We start from the raw sequence: 19,758 nt of genomic DNA, 5'->3' as shown, positions 1-19,758 counted from the left end.
CTTAATGTGCTGGCACCACATACGTGTGTGCAATGTTTTTATGTGGGCACTGGCCATATTCTAAACCAGTTCATACCTGTGTTAGAAATAATGCCACAGAAATGTACCATGTTGCCGTCTTTTGGATGAGACGTTAAACCGAGGCCCTGTCTGCTCTCTCAGGTGGATGTAAAAGTTCCCATGGCACTATTTCGAAGAAGAGCAGGGGAGTTATCCCCCATGTCCTGGCCAATATTTATCCCTCAATCAAAATAACAAAAACAAATTATCTGGTCATTATCACATTGCTGTTTGTGGGAGCTTGCTGTGCGCAAATTGGCTGCCGCTTTTCCAACATTACAACAGTGACTACACTTCAAAAGTACTTCGTTGACTGTAAAGCGTTTTCAGACGTCTGGTGGCCGTGAAAGGCGCTATATAAATGCAAGTGTTTCTTTTTTCTTTCTGATGATGAAATCACGTTGCTCAGAAAGTCTAGGCTCCCAGAAGACACAGCTCCATAGCACAAAGGTGCCATTTATCTAATACCCATTAGTGTTAAATGGGTTTTCACAATAAGAGACAATGAGGCATTTCTAATCACGAGGACGAGAATAATGAGAACATTGCTCCAAAATGGAAAGTTTTCTTTGATGCATTTGTTTGTTTTAATTGGAATAGAATCTGTGGCAGCTCATAAAGATGCATCATGTCTGAGAATTGCAGCATGCACAAATTATCAACCTTCGTCTCATAAGATTAGTGGGTAGAAAGAATAATTTGTAGCCCTGAATTACTCTTGAAGTGTAGTCACTGTTATGTCGGTAATTTACATCAAGGATGCACAGATTGAGCAGATGAGATAAATAATGAGTTGATGTGCTGGTTTGATGCTGCTGGACACTGGAAGTGTGTCGACCAGGACACTGCCAGAGCTCTCCTACTTTTCTAAAGACCACTGCCATGCTATCTTTTGCATCCAGTTGAATAGACAGATTGGATTAAAATGGAGTCACCTCCTTCAAACGTAGGATCTCAAAAGTAGTAATCTCAGGATTGCTACCAGTGCCACGTCAGAGTAGGAATCGCAGGATAACTCAGATGAATACGTGGCTTGAGCAGTGGTGCAGCAGGGAGGGATTCAAATTCCTGGGGCATTGGAACCGGTTCTGGGGGAGGTGGGACCAGTACAAACCGGACGGTCTGCACCTAAGCAGGACCGGAACCAATGTCCTAGGGGGAGTGTTTGCTAGTGCTGTTGGGGAGGAGTTAAACGAATAGGGCAGGGGGATGGGAACCAATGCAGGGAAACAGAGGGAAACAAAAAGGAGACAAAAGTAAAAGACACAAAGGAGAATAGTAAAAGTGGAGGGCAGAGAAACCCAAGGCAAAAAACAAAAAGGGCCACTGAATATAAAGGGGCTGCAGGAGGGGTCAAAACTAAAAATCATGGTTTAAAAACTAGTATTAAAACACTCTACCTAAACGCACGCAGCATTCGAAATAAAGTAAATGAGTTGACGGCACAAATCATTACAAATGGGTATGTGGAAACGTGGTTGCAGGGTGGCCAAGACTGGGAATTAAACATACAGGGGTATCTGATGATTCGGAAAGATAGACAAGAAGTGAAAGGGGGTGGGGTAGCTCTGTTAATAAAGGATGATATCAGGGCAGTTGTGAGAGACGATATTGGCTCTAATGAACAAAATGTTGAATCATTGTGGGTGGAGATTAGAGATAGTAAGGGGAAAAAGTCACTGGTGGGCGTAGTTTATAGGCCCCCAAATAATAACTTCACGGTGGGGCGGACAATAATCAAGGGAATAATAGAGGCATGTGAAAAAGGAACGGCAGTAATGATGGGGGATTTTAACCTTCATATCGATTGGTCAAATCAAATCGCACGGGGTAGCCTGAAGGAGGAATTCATAGAATGCATACGGGATTGTTTCTTAGAACAGTATGTTACAGAACCTACAAGGGAGCAAGCTATCTTAGATCTGGTCCTGTGTAATGAGACAGGAATAATAAACGGTCTCCTAGTAAAAGATCCTCTCGGAATGAGTGATCACAGTATGGTTGAATTTGTAATACAGATTGAGGGTGAGGAAGTAGTGTCTCAAACAAGTGTACTATGCTTAAACAAAGGGGACGACAGTGGGATGAGGGCAGAGTTGGCTAAAGTAGACTAAACGGTGGCACAATTGAGGAACAGTGGAGGACTTTTAAGGAGCTCTTTCATAGTGCTCAACAAAAATATATTCCAGTGAAAAAGAAGGGCGGCAAGAGAAGGGAAATAAAGGAGAGTATCAAATTAAAAACCAATGCGTATAAGGTGGCCAAGGTTAGTGGGAAAATAGAAGATTGGGAAAATTTTAAACGACAGCAAAGAATGACTAAGAAAGCAATAAAGAAAGGAAAGATAGATTACGAAGGTAAACTTGCGCAAAACATAAAAACGGATAGTAAAAGCTTTTATAGATATATAAAATGGAAAAGAGTGACTAAAGTAAATGTTGGTCCCTTGGAAGATGAGAAGGGGGATTTAATAATGGGAAATGTGGAAATGGCTGAGACCTTAAGCAATTATTTTGCTTCGGTCTTCACAGTGGAAGACACAAAAACCATGCCAAAAATTGCTGGTCACAGGAATGTGGGAAGGGAGGACCTTGAAACAATCACTATCACTAGGGGGGTAGTGCTGGACAGGCTAATGGGACTCAAGGTAGACAAGTCCCCTGGTCCTGATGAAATGCATCCCAGGGTATTAAAAGAGATGGCGGAAGTTATAGCAGATGCATTCGTTATAATCTACTAAAATTCTCTGGATTCTGGGGAGGTACCAGCGGATTGGAGAGCAGCTGATGTAACACCTCTGTTTAACAAAGGGGGCAGACAAAAAGCAGGTAACTATAGGCCGGTTACTTTAACATCTGTAGTGGGGAAAATGCTTGAAACTATCATTAAGGAAGAAATAGCGGGACATCTGGATAGGAATAGTGCAATAGACGCAGCATGGATTCATGAAGGGGAAATCATGTTTAACTAATTTACTGGAATTCTTTGAGGATATAACGAGCATGATGGATAGAGGTGTACCGATGGATGTGGTGTATTTAGATTTCCAAAAGGCATTCGATAAGGTGCCACACAAAAGGTTACTGCAGAAGATAAAGGTACGCGGAGCAGTGGAAATGTATTAGCATGGAGAGAGAATTGGCTGGCTAACAGAAAGCAGAGAGTCAGGATAAATGGGTCCTTTTCGGGTTAGAAATCGGTGGTTAGTGGTGTGCCACAGGGATAGGTGCTGGGACCACAACTGTTTACAATATACATAGATGACCTGGAAGAGGGGACAAAGTGTAGTGTAACAAAATTTGCAGATGACACAAAGATTAGTGGGAAAGCGGGTTGTGTAGAGGACACAGAGAGGCTGCAAAGAGATTTAGATAGGTTAAGCGAATGGGCTAAGGTTTGGCAGATGGAATACAATGTCGGAAAGTGTGAGGTCATCCACCTTGGGAAAAAAAAACAGTAAAAGAGAATATTATTTGAATGGAGAGAAATTACAACATGCTGCGGTGCAGAGGGACCTGGGGGTCCTTGTGCATGAATCCCAAAATGTTAGTTTGCAGGTGCAACAGGTAATCAGGAAGGCGAATGGAATGTTGGCCTTCATTGCGAAAGGGATGGAGTACAAAAGCAGGGAGGTCCTTCTGCAACTGTATAGAGTATTGGTGAGGCCGCACCTGCGTGCAGTTTTGGTCACCTTACTTAAGGATATACTAGCTTTGGAGGGGGTACAGAGACGATTCACTCGGCTGATTCCGGAGATGAGGTGGTTAACTTATGATGATAGATTGAGTAGACTGGGTCTTTACTCGTTGGAGTTCAGAAGAATGAGGGGTGATCTTATAGAAACATTTAAAATAATGAAAGGGATAGACAAGATAGAGGCAGAGAGGTTGTTTCCACTGGTGGGGGAGACTAGAACTAGGGGGCACAGCCTCAAAATACGGGGGAGCCAATTTAAAACCGAGTTGAGAAGGAATTTCTTCTCCCAGAGGGTTGTGAATCTGTGGAATTCTCTGCCCAAGGAAGCAATTGAGACTAGCTCATTGAATGTATTCAAGTCACAGATAGATAGATTTTTAACAAATAAGGGAATTAAGGGTTATGGGGAGCGGGCGGGTAAGTGGAGCTGAGTCCACGGCCAGATCAGCCATGATCTTGTTGAATGGCGGAGCAGGCTCAAGGGGCTAGATGGCCTACTTCTGTTCCTAATTCTTATGTTCTTATGCACTCCCTTAGCATCAGCCGAGACAGTGTGCTCATTTCCTGGGACCCACACCGGGCAAGTGCTACCAATCAGGAAAGCTAATGATTGATACATCAACGAAAGAAGGGCTGGTCCCTTAAGCACTGGGATTGAAGTGTATTGAGATAGAGTAGAGGGAACATAAGAGCATAAGAAATAGGAGCAGGAGTAGGCCATTCGGCCCCTCATGCCTGCTTCGCCATTCAATATGCTCAAGGCTGATCTGATCTTGGGCTCAACTCCACTTTCCTACCCATCCCCCCATAACCCTTGACAAAGAAATTGATTACATTTTGTCCAGGATCTGCTATTACCTTCCTACCCTTCTCGTATCTCTATGGTGCTGGAAACGGAGCTCCCTCGATCTCCATAAAAAATGTTTCATCATTTATAAGTTCACAAAATTTTCACTTGGTTGTGATCTAGCACTAAATGTCACACATTAACTTTTACTCTCTATTCTGATGTGCTGAATCTTATAGTTCTTGACAATGTGACATTGGGCACAAAAAGTGGATGAAAAAAAATGTGAATCTTGATATCCCTCAATTTGAAAATTTAAGAAAAAATCATGTAGCAGAACAGAACGAACTTTTATTTATACAGCGTCTTTCATGGCCTCAGGATGACCCAAAGCGCTTTACAGCCTGTAAAGTACTTTTGAAGTGTGGTTGCTGTTGTAATGTCAGAAACACAGCAGCCAATTTGTGCACAGCAAGCTCCCATAAACAGCAATGAAATAAATGACCTGATCATCTGCCTTAGGGATGTTGGTTGAGAGAAAAAATGTTGGGCTGGACAATGGGAGAACTCTCCTGTCCTACTTCAAATGGTGCTGTGGGATCTTTTACGTCCACCTGAGAGGGCAGGCGGGGTCTCGATTCAACGTTTCATCAGAAAGACTCCCTGGCTAGAGTTGTAAGGATTTTACAGTGGACTCGTGATCTCACATGCCGACCTAATATTACTGACGGTTTATCATTAGTACATCGAGTAATTGTGCAGATGTCAGTTGATAGAAAAACAACATCCATTGTATGATAAGGATTCCTGCTTCTTGATGGTGCTTTTAGTAAAATTACTTACAGGGAAGGATGTCTCTATATCTGTTCTTTTCCCTGTTTTCTGGAGCTTTTCCCACCGTACAGTCATCAACAGGTTTCAGATGTTCCAGTGCCTTTAAGAGAGAGGGAGAAGTGTGAGGGATGTAATTCACAATCGCTCACTAAATACAAAATGGACAACTGCCAGTTTAATTGTGTTGAAGGTGCACTCTCACCTGTAGCTGTGTTTGTGGAGTAACATATTGAACAAAGAAATTGGTTACATCTTGACCAACAACAACTTGTATTTATATAGCGCCTTTAACGTAGTGAAACGTCCCAAGGCGTTTCAAAGGAGTATTCTGAGATAAAACATTTGACGCCAAGTCACATAAGTAGAAATTAGGGCAGCTGACCAAAAGCTTGGTCAAAGAGGTAGGTTTTAAGGAGCGTCTTGAAGGAGGAAAGAGAGGTAGAGAGGCAGAGAGGTTTAGGCAGGGAGTTCCAGAGCTTGGGACTCAGGCAACAGAAGACACGGCCACCAATGGTTGAGCGATTATAATCAGGGATGCTCAAGAGGGCAGAATTAGAGGAGCTCAGACATCTCGGGGGTTGTGGGGCTAGATCAGATTACAGAGATAGGGAGCTACCAGGTTCCGCTATTACCCTCCTACCCTCTCGTATCTCTATGGTGCTGGGACCTGAGCTTCCTTGATCTAAATGCAAAATATTTCACCATTGCAAACTTCACAAAATGTTCACTTGGTTGTGATCCAGCACTAAATACCACGCATTTATAAGGAAACTCAAATTGGGAACTTTTTAATGACATTACCCTGTTTCTGGCTGGGGCAGAGATCACCTCTTACAGAAGGTAGGTACTGCAAGGAATTCAGGGACAGACTGATCTCCTGGACTAGTTTCGCTAGATGGGTCGGAGAGAAATTTCCCAGATTTTTCCCCTCAAATTGGCCTGGGTTTTTAATGTGTTTTTTTCGCCTCTCCCAGGAGATCACCTGGTTTCGGATGGGATGGGGTGTATGTACTGTGATACACAAGGTGTGGCAGTTGTGTGGGGTCAGGCCCGATGGACCAGAGGGTCTTTGCAACAACAATGCAAAAGTAAAATACTGCGGATTCTGGAAATCTGAAATAAAAGCAGACAATACTGGAAAAACTCAGCGGGTCAGGCAACATCTGTGGAGAGAGAAACAGAGTTAACGTTTCAGGTCGATGACCCTTCATTAGAGCTGGAAATAATTAGAGATGTAACAGGTTTTTGAGCAAGTGTCAGGGTAGGGAAAGTAGGGGAGGGGAGGAACGAACAAAAGGGAAGGTCTGTGAGAGGGTGGACGGCAGGAGAGATTAAGAGACAAAAGGGATGATGGTGCAAGGCAAAAGGAGATGGGAATGGGACAAGAAACAAAAGATGAAACTAGAGAGGGTGTAAATGGAAATGGCAGAATCATCAACAGCAGCCGGGGGAAAGAGAGAGAAAAAATAGGGGCACAGTTCATAGTTTGAAATAGTTGCACTGAATCCCCAGAGGGTCAATCACTGTTCATTAGTATTACTGACTGACTGGCTTATTTGATATTTGGTGTCCCAACCTTTGAGAGAACATTGTCACTAGCAGCTGCTTGGAATTATGGGTAGAGCAAGTTCATTGCAATGGACAGAGTGCACCATGGTTTGTTGTCCAATCACCTTGCTTTACAAAAAGTACCGTAGGTAAAATGCTGGTTTCTGAGTGGATCGGCGTGATGACAAATTACTTACCCTAATTACAGGCCACGCCACCCACAGGCCAGGGCTGTCAACATGAGCAAATAGCATGAGATGTTGTTGATTTTTACGACTCATCCCTTCTCCTGATTTTTTTTTACGCATACTCGTTCCAAAAGTCTACGTCTGCATTTGCTCCCTATGATTGGAAACGGGATTATATGCGCGCCGCATCAATAGGTTGAACAATGAACAGATTTATTGTTGGTGCACAAACTGGGGTCAGTAAAATTTATTTCAGAGCTTCTGGCCTCTCCAAAATCAGCAGACAATAACGCGGACAGACCCAGAATCAAAGTTAGGAGTTAGATTCTATTGAAGCAAAAATAACACCGCAGTGTGATGGCTCAATCAGCAGACTAGTTATAGCAGTCGGGTTGCAGACAGACAATGCTGGCAATCTCAGCAGGCCAGGCAGCAGCAGTGGAGAGAGGATCAGAGTTAATGTTTCAGGTTGATGACCTTTCGAGAAACTCGGTTTCTCTCTCTCCACAGGTGCTGCCTGACCTGCTGAATGTTTCCAGCATGAGAGGCAAAAGAGAAAATAGCAGAGGCTCTGACCATCATTTTCCAGTCCTCTCTGGCTACAGGTGTGGTGCCGGAGGACTGGAGGACTGCTAAAAAGGGAGAAAGGGATAGACCGAGTAATTACAGGCCAGTCAGCCTAACCTCGGTGGTGGGAAAATTACTGGAAAAAATTCTGAGGGACCGGATAAATCTTCATTTAGAAAGACACAGATCAATCAAGGACAGTCAGCATGGATTTGTTCAGGGAAGGTCGTGTCTGACTAACTTGATTGAATTTTTTTGAGGAGGGTCGATGAGGGCAGTGTGTATGATGTAGTGTATATAGATTTTAGCAAGGCTTTTGATAAGGTCCCACATGGCAGACTGGTCACAAAAGTAATAGCCCATGGGATCCAGGGCAAAGTGGCAAGTTAGATCCAAAATTGGCTCAGAGGCAGGAAGCAAACGGTAATGGTTGATGGATGTTTTTGTAACTGGAAGGCTGTTTCCAATGGGGTTCGGCAGGCCTCGGTACTAGGTCCCTTGCTTTTGGTGGTATTTATTAATGATTTAGATTTGAATGTAGGGGATATGATTAAAAAGTTTACAGCTGATACTAAAATCAGCTGTGTGGTTGTTAATGAAGAAGAAAGCTGTGGACTGCAGGACAATATCAATGAACTGGTCAGGTGGGCAGAACAGTGACAAATGGAATTCAATCCGGAGAAATGTGAGGTGATGCATTTTGGGAGGGCTAACAAAGTATGGGATTACACATTAAATGGTAGGACAGTGAGAAGTGTCGTGGAACAAAGGGACCTTGGAGTGCATGACAACTGATCCTTGAAGGTAGCAGGCCAGGCAGATAAGGTGGTTAGGAAGGCATATGGAATACTTGCTTTTATTAGCTGAGGCATAGAATACAAGAACAGAGGGGGTTATGCTTGAACTGCATAAAATACTAGTTAAGCCACAGCTAGAGTATTATGTGCAGTTCAGGACACAGCATTACAGGAAAGATGTGATTGCAATGGAAAGGGTGCAGATGAGCTTTACAAGGATGTTGCCTGGACGAGAATTTTGGCTATGAGGAAAGATTGGATAGGCTGGGGATATTTTCTCTGCAACAGAGGAGGCTGATGGGAGACCTGATTGAGGTGTTAAAAATTATGAGGAGCCAGGATTGAGCGGATAGGATGGAGCTATTTCCCTTAGCAGTGGGTTCAACAACCAGGGGCATAGATTTAAAGTAATTGGTAGGAGGTTTCGAGAGGATTTGAGGGGAATCTTTTCACCTAGTGGGCGGTGGGGGTCTGGAACTCACTGCCTGAAAGGCTGGTAGAGGCAGAAACCCTCATCACATTTAAAATGTACTTGGATATGCACTTGAAGTGCATATCCACTCCAGGGACTTGAGCACATAAATCTAGGCTGACATTCCAGTGCAGTGCCGAGGGAGTGTTGCACTGTTAAACTGAGGCCCCGTCTGCTCTCTCAAGTGGACATAAAAGATCCCATGGCATGATTTCGAAGAAGAGCGGGGGAGTTATCCCCGGTGTCCTGACCAATATATATCCCTCAATCGACATAGCAAAAACAGATTATCTGGTCATGATCATATTGCTGTTTGTGGGAGCTTGCTGTGCGCAAAATGGCTGCCATGTTTCCCACATTACAACAGTGACTACACTCCAAAAGTACTCCATTGGCTGTAAAGCGTGTTGAGACGTCCGGTAGTCGTACAAGGCGCTATATAAATGCAAGTCTTTCTTTTCTTTTGAAGTGCCGTAACCTACAAGGCTACGGCCGAAGAGCTGGAAAGTGGCATTAGGCTGGATAGTTCTTTGTCGGCCGGCACGGACATGAGGTACTGTAAATATCTATGGTTCTATGACTAACTTTGGGCCACGTATCCGTGATGCAAACCTTCAGGAGCGCTCTCTTCGACGCCTCCGTCCCATACCGCAGAGCCGCAAAACGAAATCAGGTGAGTGAGACCCCAGCTTGGATTATTTGTCCTTCCTCCCTTTGATCCAGGGTGACAATAGAAGTGATTTCACAACTACTCGAAAGCTGACTCTCATAAAATAGAGTTGAAAGGCACAATTCAATAAACCTTATGAATAGGCAATGGACAACCTTGTGATAAAGCTTCTATAGGCCTATCACCTGGGATCAACTTCTACTGAACGATCAAAATATGTGTCTTTTTCAACTCGGCTATGTGGACACAGTGGCTGCGTAACTAGCGTTTGAAACATTACACTCATTTTTGATAGAATAGCCATTTAGAGATAGCAGCAAATGTCTCCCTTTGTTGCGACATGCCACCAGCCTGAACCTTGACATCTCTCTTTCAATCAGGCTAAACCTGATCAGGGTCTCCTTACAGACAAAAGGCCCAACTCCTCCACCCCACCCCCCCGCGCTTTAATGTCAAGGGCATTCAACTTGTATTTTCTTTCTCCCAGAAAACAATCATTTAAAAATGTTTGTAATGCCGACAAGCTACAAAATTCTTATTTAAAAAAAATAAAGTACAAAAGAACGAAAGACTTTCATTTATACAGCGCCATTCAGGTCGTCCCAAAGCATTTTACAACAACAATACCTTGTATTTATATAGCGCCTTTAACATAGTAAAACGTCCCAAGGCGCTTCACAGTAGTAGTAATGTGGGAAACGCGGCAGCCAATTTGCACACAGCAAGCTCCCACACAGAGCAATGTGAGAATGAAGAGATATTCTGTTTTTTTTTTAATGATGTTGATTGATTAACATTGGTCAGAACAGAGGGTATAACTCCCCTGCTCTTCTTTGAAATTGTGGCTGTGGGATCTGTCACATCGACCTGAGAGGGCAGACGGGGCCTCGGTTTAACGTCTCATCCGAAAGACGGCACCTCCGACAGTGCAGCACTCCGTCAGCACTGCACTGGAGTGTCAGCCTGGATTTTGTGCTCAAGTTTCTTAGAGTAGGACTTGAACCCACAACCTTCTGACTCAGAGACGAGAGTGCTACCCACTGAGCCACAGCTGACACAAAGAGATTCATATGATCGAAAACAAGATGGGTTGGTAATAATCTGTGTTTGTGGTAACTGGGTTGCTGGAGCAGTGTGGCAGGCATGACACAGTCTGCAGGTCCGTGCAGCAGAGCTGGTCTCCAGTCGTCCTGGTTAACCCTTGCCACTGGACAAAGACCTAGCTCTGTCAAACCCGTGTGGTGGCTGGTGTGCAACGGCCACCACACGTTAAAAAAATCCACGCACAGGCATCTTCCACCCTTCACGGTGTAGTTCAGGATCCAGAATATTAGGTCCTTCATTGAAACACCTGTGACCTCATCCCTTTTTGGCGTGGAAGCAAGTCATCCTCGATACGAGGGACCGCCTATGATGATGACTCAACCAGCTGAGCTACTTAGTCACAGCAGCGATTACCGCCCCGTAAAATGAAAATGGAATGGACAGGACTGAAATGGAAAGAGCGGCAAGGACGATAAATAGGGAAGAAAGGCACATCAGTGAACCTGGAGAGACTGATGCTTAGAGAAGAGGGATCAAGCAGAAAATGAGTGAGTGTCAGAAGACAAGAGCTGGTTGGCAATATTCAAAGATAACCTCACCAGTGCATGCGAGATCTGTCGAGCCTATATTTACAGCATCGAGGCAGCACATGACCATCTAGAATACAGACAATATTCCCTGAATGACTAGACTTCGCTGTAAACAGCGCAGTCACAAGTAGATTGCATGGGTGAGGAAAATGAGCTCACTTCCATTTCCAATGGTTAGACACACAGTATTAAGTTTGGCGGGGAGGATTCCCAATTGATAGTTATTCACATTGGGTTAACAAGGTGTCGAGCAGAACCAAGTGATGTAGACAGACAGCACCGACTGCTGCAGGGTAGTCAGGGCTTGAGCAGCTTCCTACCAGACACACTCCACTGCAAGGGTACTCTGATCAAGCTTCAAATACAAGCCACTGCATTAGAGCATTCTGTTATCATGTCTATCGGCGAATAATTCAAACCAAAAGCTTGGATGAGCAAAAGGCCATAGTGTCAGTGCAATTGTTTTGCTCATTCATTTTCTAACGTAGTTAATCCTTGCTTTTAAAAGAAGTTAGAGGCAGCGAAGTGCCCAGGCACACTGTCGTTTCTCATTCAGTCCCAGTATTGCATTAATTGTATCTGAAGCTCACGATTTCTGAAGAGGCAGATTTATTCTCCTTTGCTCCACTTACCAATCTCAGAGACACTGGAGTCACATCCAATGATGATATTTCAGTTGAAATGGAACAGACTGGCTGCCCCTCCTAACCTTATCATGGTTAGCGATTTTAATTCTCATCATCTCAACGACCTTAACGTCTACGACCAGCTTGGCATGATTCAGTCCCATCCTCTGCTTTCACCGACAGCCAGCTCATCACTCCGTCCACCCCGTCACTTGATTTATGTCGCATGCCCCGAGCTGACTAGAGCCCGGAATGAGGAGCAAGGCTCCTTTTGGGAGCATGGACCACTATTTGGCATAGCAGGAACAAATATAATCAGTGCTTGTCACTGAAAGATGATTTGTCTCGCGTCCTTTGACAGTGGATCTCCCTGGTCAACCTTGGAACCACACATTAGATTAAAGGCCTGTTAATAATGCCTGTTTAAATTCAAGGCCACATTACTTCTGCCTCTGACAGTCGTGCAGTTGTGACTGTGGCAAGTGTTGTCCAGATTTAAAGGGACATGTCCCTTCCAGTAATTATACACGGAAACGTAATTACATGCTAATGCAAAAGCAAAATACCGAGGATGCTGGAATCTGGAATAAAAACAGAAAATGCTGTAAATATCAGCAGGTTAGGAAGCATCTGTGGAGATGAAGCAGAGTTAACGTTTTGGGTCGATGACCCTTCATCAGTTCTGACAAAGAGTCATCGACCTGAAACGTTAACTCTGCTTCCTCACCACAGATGCTGCCTGACCTGCTGAGATTTCCAGTATTTTCTGTTTTTTATGTAATTTCATGATTATTTTCAAAAAATAACTCTTCACACTGATCTTGCAATCCCAGTGATGCTTTTCACAGAAGTTGGACACGTTGATTATTATGGGATAATATTCCACATCCAAATTTAATTCTTCAATTGACACTGGATTCAGGACTGTCTCCCTGGACTGATTTAGTTTTAGTTCAAGGATTGAATATAAATCCTAATAAAAAATAGAAACACCACTCAAATATCAGGAAAAAGCTGTGTTATTACAATATTCATCAAACTTAATTGTAGTAAATAAAAATATAAAATATGAAAATACTTTTCCTTAGTTGCCCTTTTTATCTATATTCTTTATACTCTCTTATCAATTTTTATATATTTTTATTGTTTCTTATCCATTTAATATAACCATTTTTATATATGTTATAACATTTTAAGTCTTATATTTGTCTTTCCGTTTTTGTATCCACAATCTATTTTGTAGGTGGGAGATTTTTTTTAAATATTCCCTGAAATAACAATTTACATTTATATAGTGCATTTAACGTAACAAAACATCGCAAGGTGCTTAACCAGAGCGATATCAATAAAAACAGTTTTGACACCGAGCCACACCAGGACAGGTGATGAAAAGCTTGGTTAAAGAGGTATGTTTAAAGCAGCGTCTTAAACGAGGAAAGAGAGTAAGAGAGGCGGAGAGGTTTAGGGACGGAGTTCCAGAGCTTGGGGCCTTGGCAGCTGAAACCAGTTTCAAAGGTTGATTTTGCAACCGAACTGGTGGAGTCCATCTTTGAGACAAACATCACATCAAAAGCAGGCAGTGCTGAAAAGTAATCATTTCCACAATAATGGAAGGGTTAAGGAGAATCCTTCTCTGCTTCTTCCTTAAATTGTTTTGCCTCCAAATTGAATCTGATTACATTTATTAATAGAAAGAATTTGCAAACACACGTCTAGCCGCAGATCTTCAACGATGGAACTGAAGAGAAACTTCTTCTCACAGAGGGTTGTCAAGATCTGGAATGCACTACCTGAAAGGGTGGTGGAATTAGATTTTCCGTCACGGCACAAAACCCTGCACCCCCGGTCGCTAAGCTCTAATGCTCCCATTGACACCCCCTCTGGCCGCTAACTGAGGTGTTAGATAACCGATAAATCCAGACAGAAGGAGGTCATTCAGCCTGTCGAGCTTCTACCAGCTCTTTGAAGGAGCTGTCCAATTTAATCCTGCACCCCAGCTTTTTTCCCATAACCCTGCAAATTAGTCCTCTTCAAATATGTGCAGTGCCTTTTGAAAGTTCCGATGAAATCTGATTTTACCTTTCAGGTAGTGCGTTCCATATCTTAACAACCTTCTGTGTGAAAACATTTTTCCTCATTTCCCCTTTAGTTCTTTTGGCATTTATTTATTTACTTCCATTAAACTTTAAAGAATGCAAAATCATTGGGGGGCACACCTGTGGCGTCTTGATTTCCCAGAGGGGGAGTCTCCGCGATGGCAGTACACCCAGAAAAATTTGGCCCTTAAGTGTCAATTTTCACATTCACCGGGCGCTATTGCTGATCATGTGACCAGTTCACCAGACTGATTCCCGGGATGGCAGGACTGACATATAAGGAGAGACTGGATCGACTGGGTCTGCATTCACTGGAGTTTAGAAGGATGAGAGGGAATCTCATAGAAACATAAAAAATTCTGACGGGACTGGACAGGTTAGATGCAGGAAGAATGTTCCCGATGTTGGGGAAGTCCAGAACCAGGGGTCACCGTCTAAGGATAAGGGGTAAGCTAGGACCAAGATGAGGAGAAATTTCTTCACTCAGAGAGTTGTTAACCTGTGGAATTTTCTACCGCAGAGAGTTGTTGATGCCAGTTCATTAGATATATTCAAGAGGGAGTTCGATATGGCTAAGGGGATCAAGGGATATGGAGAGAAAGCAGGAAAGGGGTACTGAGGTGAATGATCAGCCATGATCTTATTGAATGGTGGTGCAGGCTCGAAGGGCCGAATGGCCAACTCCTGCACCTATTTTCTATGTTTCTTTGTTTCTATATACCTCATTAATTTGGCTGGCAATGCCATTTTCCCCGAATTGCTAACTGCAGACTGCTAATAGAGAACTTGTCTTCAGCCGACTGAGCTGGATAATCCTGTCACAAGCCCTTTACCAGGTTTACCGAGTAAATAAATCATTGGAACATTTTATTACAAAAAATCCTACTAAAAATATGGATGTAGTAAATACTGCCGAGTGTAGCTCTGCTCGTGTATTTAACTTGAATTTGAAAGGCAGCGCGATAAGGGCAGGTGAATGAGTATCAGCTGTCTGTATTTATTGCATTGACCGGTAACTGATACCATAAGATAAGATCAGTCAAAGACTCTGAACAGTACACCCTTCTGTCTGTATCGGTCATTGTGATAGTCAGTAGCCCAGCTCATTGGGAGTAAATGACACGAAAACCATTCATGCTTGAGCCTCTTCCCAGCATTTAACCTATCTTTAGTTTTCATAAAGTAAGGTCCATTGTAACTTCACTTAACTTTCAAGAGCTTTTAACACGTCGTGCTTTCTAAGTTATCGTACGCTTGTATCAGGTGTTTAACCTGTGACACGGGGGGCTACGTTTTGCGAGATTCTGGCAGTGGAGTTTTGATCAACGGGAGATTTCATCGGACAATCGGGAGCAGAGGTCAGGGGCTTCGCCCTGTTGCTGACTGCAGTGCCCAATCCCTGGCCGTGCTGCCGCCAAGTGAGGCTTAAAGTCCGACAAAACCTACCCTTACATTTCATTCACTTTTCTCCGAGGGTAACTCCTGAAAGAAATGTTTGACTTTATATTATGAAAGGATTGATTTAAAGCAAGGAGGTGGTTTTAATTTGAGCCTGTGTTTGAGGTTACAATAAATTGGTGACTATTGTGTTTAAAACAGTGACAGTGGAACCTTTATCTGCCACATTGAAGGGGAATCCTCCCCTGGTAGATAAGGGAAATGGACAGACTGCTGACCTACTGTTCAAACTAAAAAATGCAAATATTGTCAATCAAGACAAGGTGGCACTGTATTTTAAATATGGGTGTATCTAAGACATTAAATGAGATTTTTACTTCAAAGCTCTTAAATGGTTTTCTCCACTTTGCAAGTATGACACATGAAATTAAAACAAGGTTGTTTAAGGTATTCGCATTTCATCAAATTAGTGACCCCTGTTGGTCACCCTACTAAAACCCTGAGCCCCATGCTCTCCTGATCTGATATCTCAACCCTCCTAAGTCAATCAACCCAACCCTTGCTGCTCTTCTGACCTGGTATCTCAACCCTTATTGGTCTATCAACCTAACTCTTGCTGCTCTCCAAACTGGTATCTCAACCCTTATTGGTCAATCAACCCAACTATCATTTCCCTCCCGACCTGGTATCTCAACCCTCATAGGTCAATCAACCCAACCCTCGCTGCCCTCCCAACCTCATATCTCAGCCAACTCTCATTGGTCTCCCAAACTAGCACCCTAATGTTCATGTGTATCGACCCAATTCTTGTTGCTGTTCCGACCTGATGCATTGATCTCCAAACCTACTTCAGACCACTCTTGATTTCTTGACCCTGCCCTGACTCTGGCTATTTTCCCAATTGGCCCTGGTTCAAGGCTGTGGTTAATGGGAGAGAAGATAATCGATGTTCTACCTTAACTGACTAATTGGTCTCAGCTATCAATGATATAGCCTGGAGATTTGGATTTTATACTTGGCAACTAGTTGATTTATCTTCAAACAGTGAACAAAAAAAAAGCCCCCTACATAAACCATTACACAGGCATGTCTTAGTAACCTAGCCAGTTGTCTAAGCTTGTGCCAATTATGTTAACAGAATGGCTCTGATTAATAGCTTCAAACCGAATTAAAGCCTGCCCCGTGGACAAAGATAACATTCAGTGTAGCACTAAGCTCATAGAAAAACAAAATCTTGCCGATGCTGGAAATCGGAACTAAAAACAGAAAATGCTGGAAATATTTAGCAGGTCAGGCAGCATCTGTGGAGAGAGAAACAGAGTTAATGTTTCAGGTCAATGACCCTTCGTCAGAACTGGAAAAAGTTAGAGGTGTAACGGGTTTTAAGCAAGTACAGAGGCAGGGAAAGAGGGGAGGGGAGGAAAGAACAAAAGGGAAGGTCTGTGATAAGGTGGGAGGCAGGAGAGATTAAATGACCAAAGGGATGAGGGTGTGAGGCGAAAGGGAATGGTAATGGGGCAAGTAAAGAAACAAAAGATGCGTCTAGAGGAGGTGTAAATGGGAATAGTAGAATTATTACCAACCGCTGCTGCCCAAAAAAGTAGGAGCGGTGGGTTATGATCTGAAATTGTTAAACTCAATGTTGAGCCCAGAAGGCTGTTAATTTGGCCAGAAGTCTATTGATCCAACTCTTGTTGCTCTCCTGACTTGATGGACACTGGACACACAAAGACTATGGTCTCCGATAACATACCGGCTGTCATGCTGAAGACCTGTGTTCCGGGATTAGCCGCGCCTCTAGCCAAGCAGTTCCAGCACAGCTGCAACACTGGCATCTATCCGACACTGTGGAAAGCTGCCCAGGTATGACCTGTCCAGAAAAAGCAAGACGAATTCAACCTGGTCAAAATGACCACATCTCAGCCTAATGCCAATCATCAACAAAGTGATGGAAAGGGGTGATCATCAGTGCTTTCAAGCGCACCTTCTCAATAACCTGCTCACTAACGCTCAGTTTGGATTCCACAGAACAACTGAGCTGCAGATCTCATTGCAGCCTTGGTCCAAACATGGATGCAAGCTGATTTCTAGAGGTGAGGAGAGAGTGACTGCCCTTAACATTCAAGTCAGCATTGACCGAATGTGGCACCAGGGGGCCCTGGTAAATAGGGAAGAGGAGTCAGCCCTAGCACAAGGGAAGATGGTTGTGGTTGTTGGAGGTATTGCCCACCTAACAGCATTGTGGGAGCATTTCACCGCACGGACTGCAGCTGTTCAGCAAGGCGGACCACTACCACCATCTTAAGGGCAACTTGGGGTGGGGGGGGTGCAAGATAGCGTGGAAAAAGCACGATGGTTGGAATTCCCTCGGAGTATGTCCCGCTCTGGTGCTGTAACTTGGTCATAGGTGCGACAGAAACCTCACTTACGGTTGTAAAATTGGGATCTGATGCATTCCCTGGCGAAGTTATGGAGCGGGGGCAGCTCCGGTGAAATTTGGCCCTCAATGATATTTTCCGTGCGTCCAAACATCTGGGGAAGTAAGCGCATGCGGTGTGACAGACTGCTCGGGTGGGGGCTCGACGACCTACCGTGAATTCTTTAAGCGGCTTCTGCTGCTCCAGCTGCTGTTCAAGGCTTCCGACGAGAGCATCCAGGCTCGCTCCCGAGTACCGACTGCCCACTGGAGTCTTCGCCACCGGCAAACTCACCAACTCCGCCTCTGACACCATGGGCGGTCCTAACGGAGGCAGAGAAAACACTCAGTGCTCGGTGAAGTTTGAAAGCCAGGCGGCATTAGAAAGACCTGGGGGTAGAAACTCGCCTCGGGCGATCGTGAATCGGCAGCCCCTTTTACACTTTCCTTTCCAATGCATGGGCTGCCAATTCACTCTCGCCCCTTTTACCCGAGCAACCAAGATCAATTTCTGACCCCTTTAATTTTGTGGAATATTTCAGGACAACACACTGGGGCTGAAATAGCCCACCGCCCGAACGGGTTGCACCTACCGCTCTTGAAGTGTTCCGTCCGCTCAACGCACGGGGCGGCTGAACCGGAGAAATTCAGCATTTTGTGATTTTTTATTTGGAGCGGAGCGGAGTGGCCTCATCATCGGGGGCGGGTCAGAGTGGACGGCGCTGCAAGGCATCAGATGACATCACTGATGACATCATCGCGCTGGGCGTGTCACGGCATCTCTATCCTTCAGTTAAAGGGGAGGGCCGCTGCGAACTCCGCAGCCACTTTAGTGACAAACACTGGGCCACCAGGGAGGGTTTCGGATGGGCCAGTGGCCTGGCACCCAAGAGGGGGAGCCAGGGGGAGCCTGTTGGCGGCCCGGCCGAACCCGCGGCCACAATTGCCGGTTCGACCTGGCAGCCGCCCGACAAAAAATAAAATAAGCTGGAGTGGCCGGCAGCACCCACTTCCCCTTTAAGGGCGGCCACGCCACCAAGCCACGGAAAGGGCACCGAGAGAAAAAGCTGTCAGTGGCACCGACTGGCGGTGACGCCACTCCCGCGGGGCAATTTCGTGAAGGGGTCGCCGCCGGTCGGTAAGGGGTCGGCGCGTGCACGCTGCGGCGGGAAAACGGGTGGAGCGGTCCCCTACACCGCTCCAAACCTGAGGAAGGGCAATATGTAAAATGGCGGCCCCTCCGCGGAGATTCGCCGGCCAGTCTGCACCGCCCCGTTGCCACGGGCCTTATACAAAGGGGCAATTTCGGCCCCGCTATCTGTTTATATAATAAGTTAAAGGAAGACTTTTAAGAAGCAGAAATTACATTTAGATAGTGCCGTATCACACTTCCTACTTATTTCTCATAATCCTTTACATACAGGCTCTGATATTCCTCCTCCACTTCCCCTGCCTGGTGTGGAACAGGCCGAGCGTTTCTGTGATGCCCTTGAATGTGGTATCCCACACCGTTAGCCCGATCACATCCTGGGTTAGGCCCACTTCCTGGCAAGGCCTTGCCCAGAGAATCGGAGACAGAATCAACAACACAGACCCAAGTGGCCTGTATCTGCAGGCCTGGTTGATGGGTTTGGAGCTTTCTGCTTTCCTCCAGTAACACCCAACTGGCTCTGAAGCCGAAAGATATGGTGGGTCACTGTTTAACAAATCTCTGACTTACTCTTACCGTCCACTACAACCTCTCACACCCTCTGAGGCTGTGTGGGGAATCTCAGTGCTGGGCCCAGTGGCAGCTTCCCTGGGCCTCACGGTGAGGAACATTACAAGGCTGGGCTACACCTGTTGCAGGCAGAGGACCAGATGTGCCATTTTGGAAAGCGCTGGAAGTCGCAGGCCAGCGTAAAGGGGCTGGAGGTCTGATATCATGGGATCGTCACTACCCTTTCCTCTCGGTACCATTTGGGAAATG

The 19,758-nt window shown here is 44.9% G+C and overlaps 1 protein-coding gene across 1 annotated transcript in view; it reads right to left on the bottom strand.

The window, feature by feature from the left end:
- Positions 1-19,758, bottom strand: part of ptpn20 (protein tyrosine phosphatase non-receptor type 20) — a 473,076-nt gene that overhangs the window by 27,313 nt on the left and 426,005 nt on the right. Inside the window, exons 45-46 of the mRNA XM_070865389.1 lie at positions 17,965-18,113; positions 5,387-5,477 (exon numbers count right to left, since the gene is read on the bottom strand). Of these exons, the coding sequence (XP_070721490.1) occupies positions 5,387-5,477; positions 17,965-18,113 (240 nt within the window). The remainder of the gene's footprint in view (positions 1-5,386; positions 5,478-17,964; positions 18,114-19,758) is intronic.

This window comes from Pristiophorus japonicus, chromosome 22 (genome assembly GCF_044704955.1).
Source record: "Pristiophorus japonicus isolate sPriJap1 chromosome 22, sPriJap1.hap1, whole genome shotgun sequence".
Lineage (NCBI taxonomy): Eukaryota > Metazoa > Chordata > Chondrichthyes > Pristiophoridae > Pristiophorus > Pristiophorus japonicus.
The sequence above is the reverse complement of the archived record's forward strand: the minus strand, read 5'-3'. Positions and strand labels throughout refer to the sequence as shown.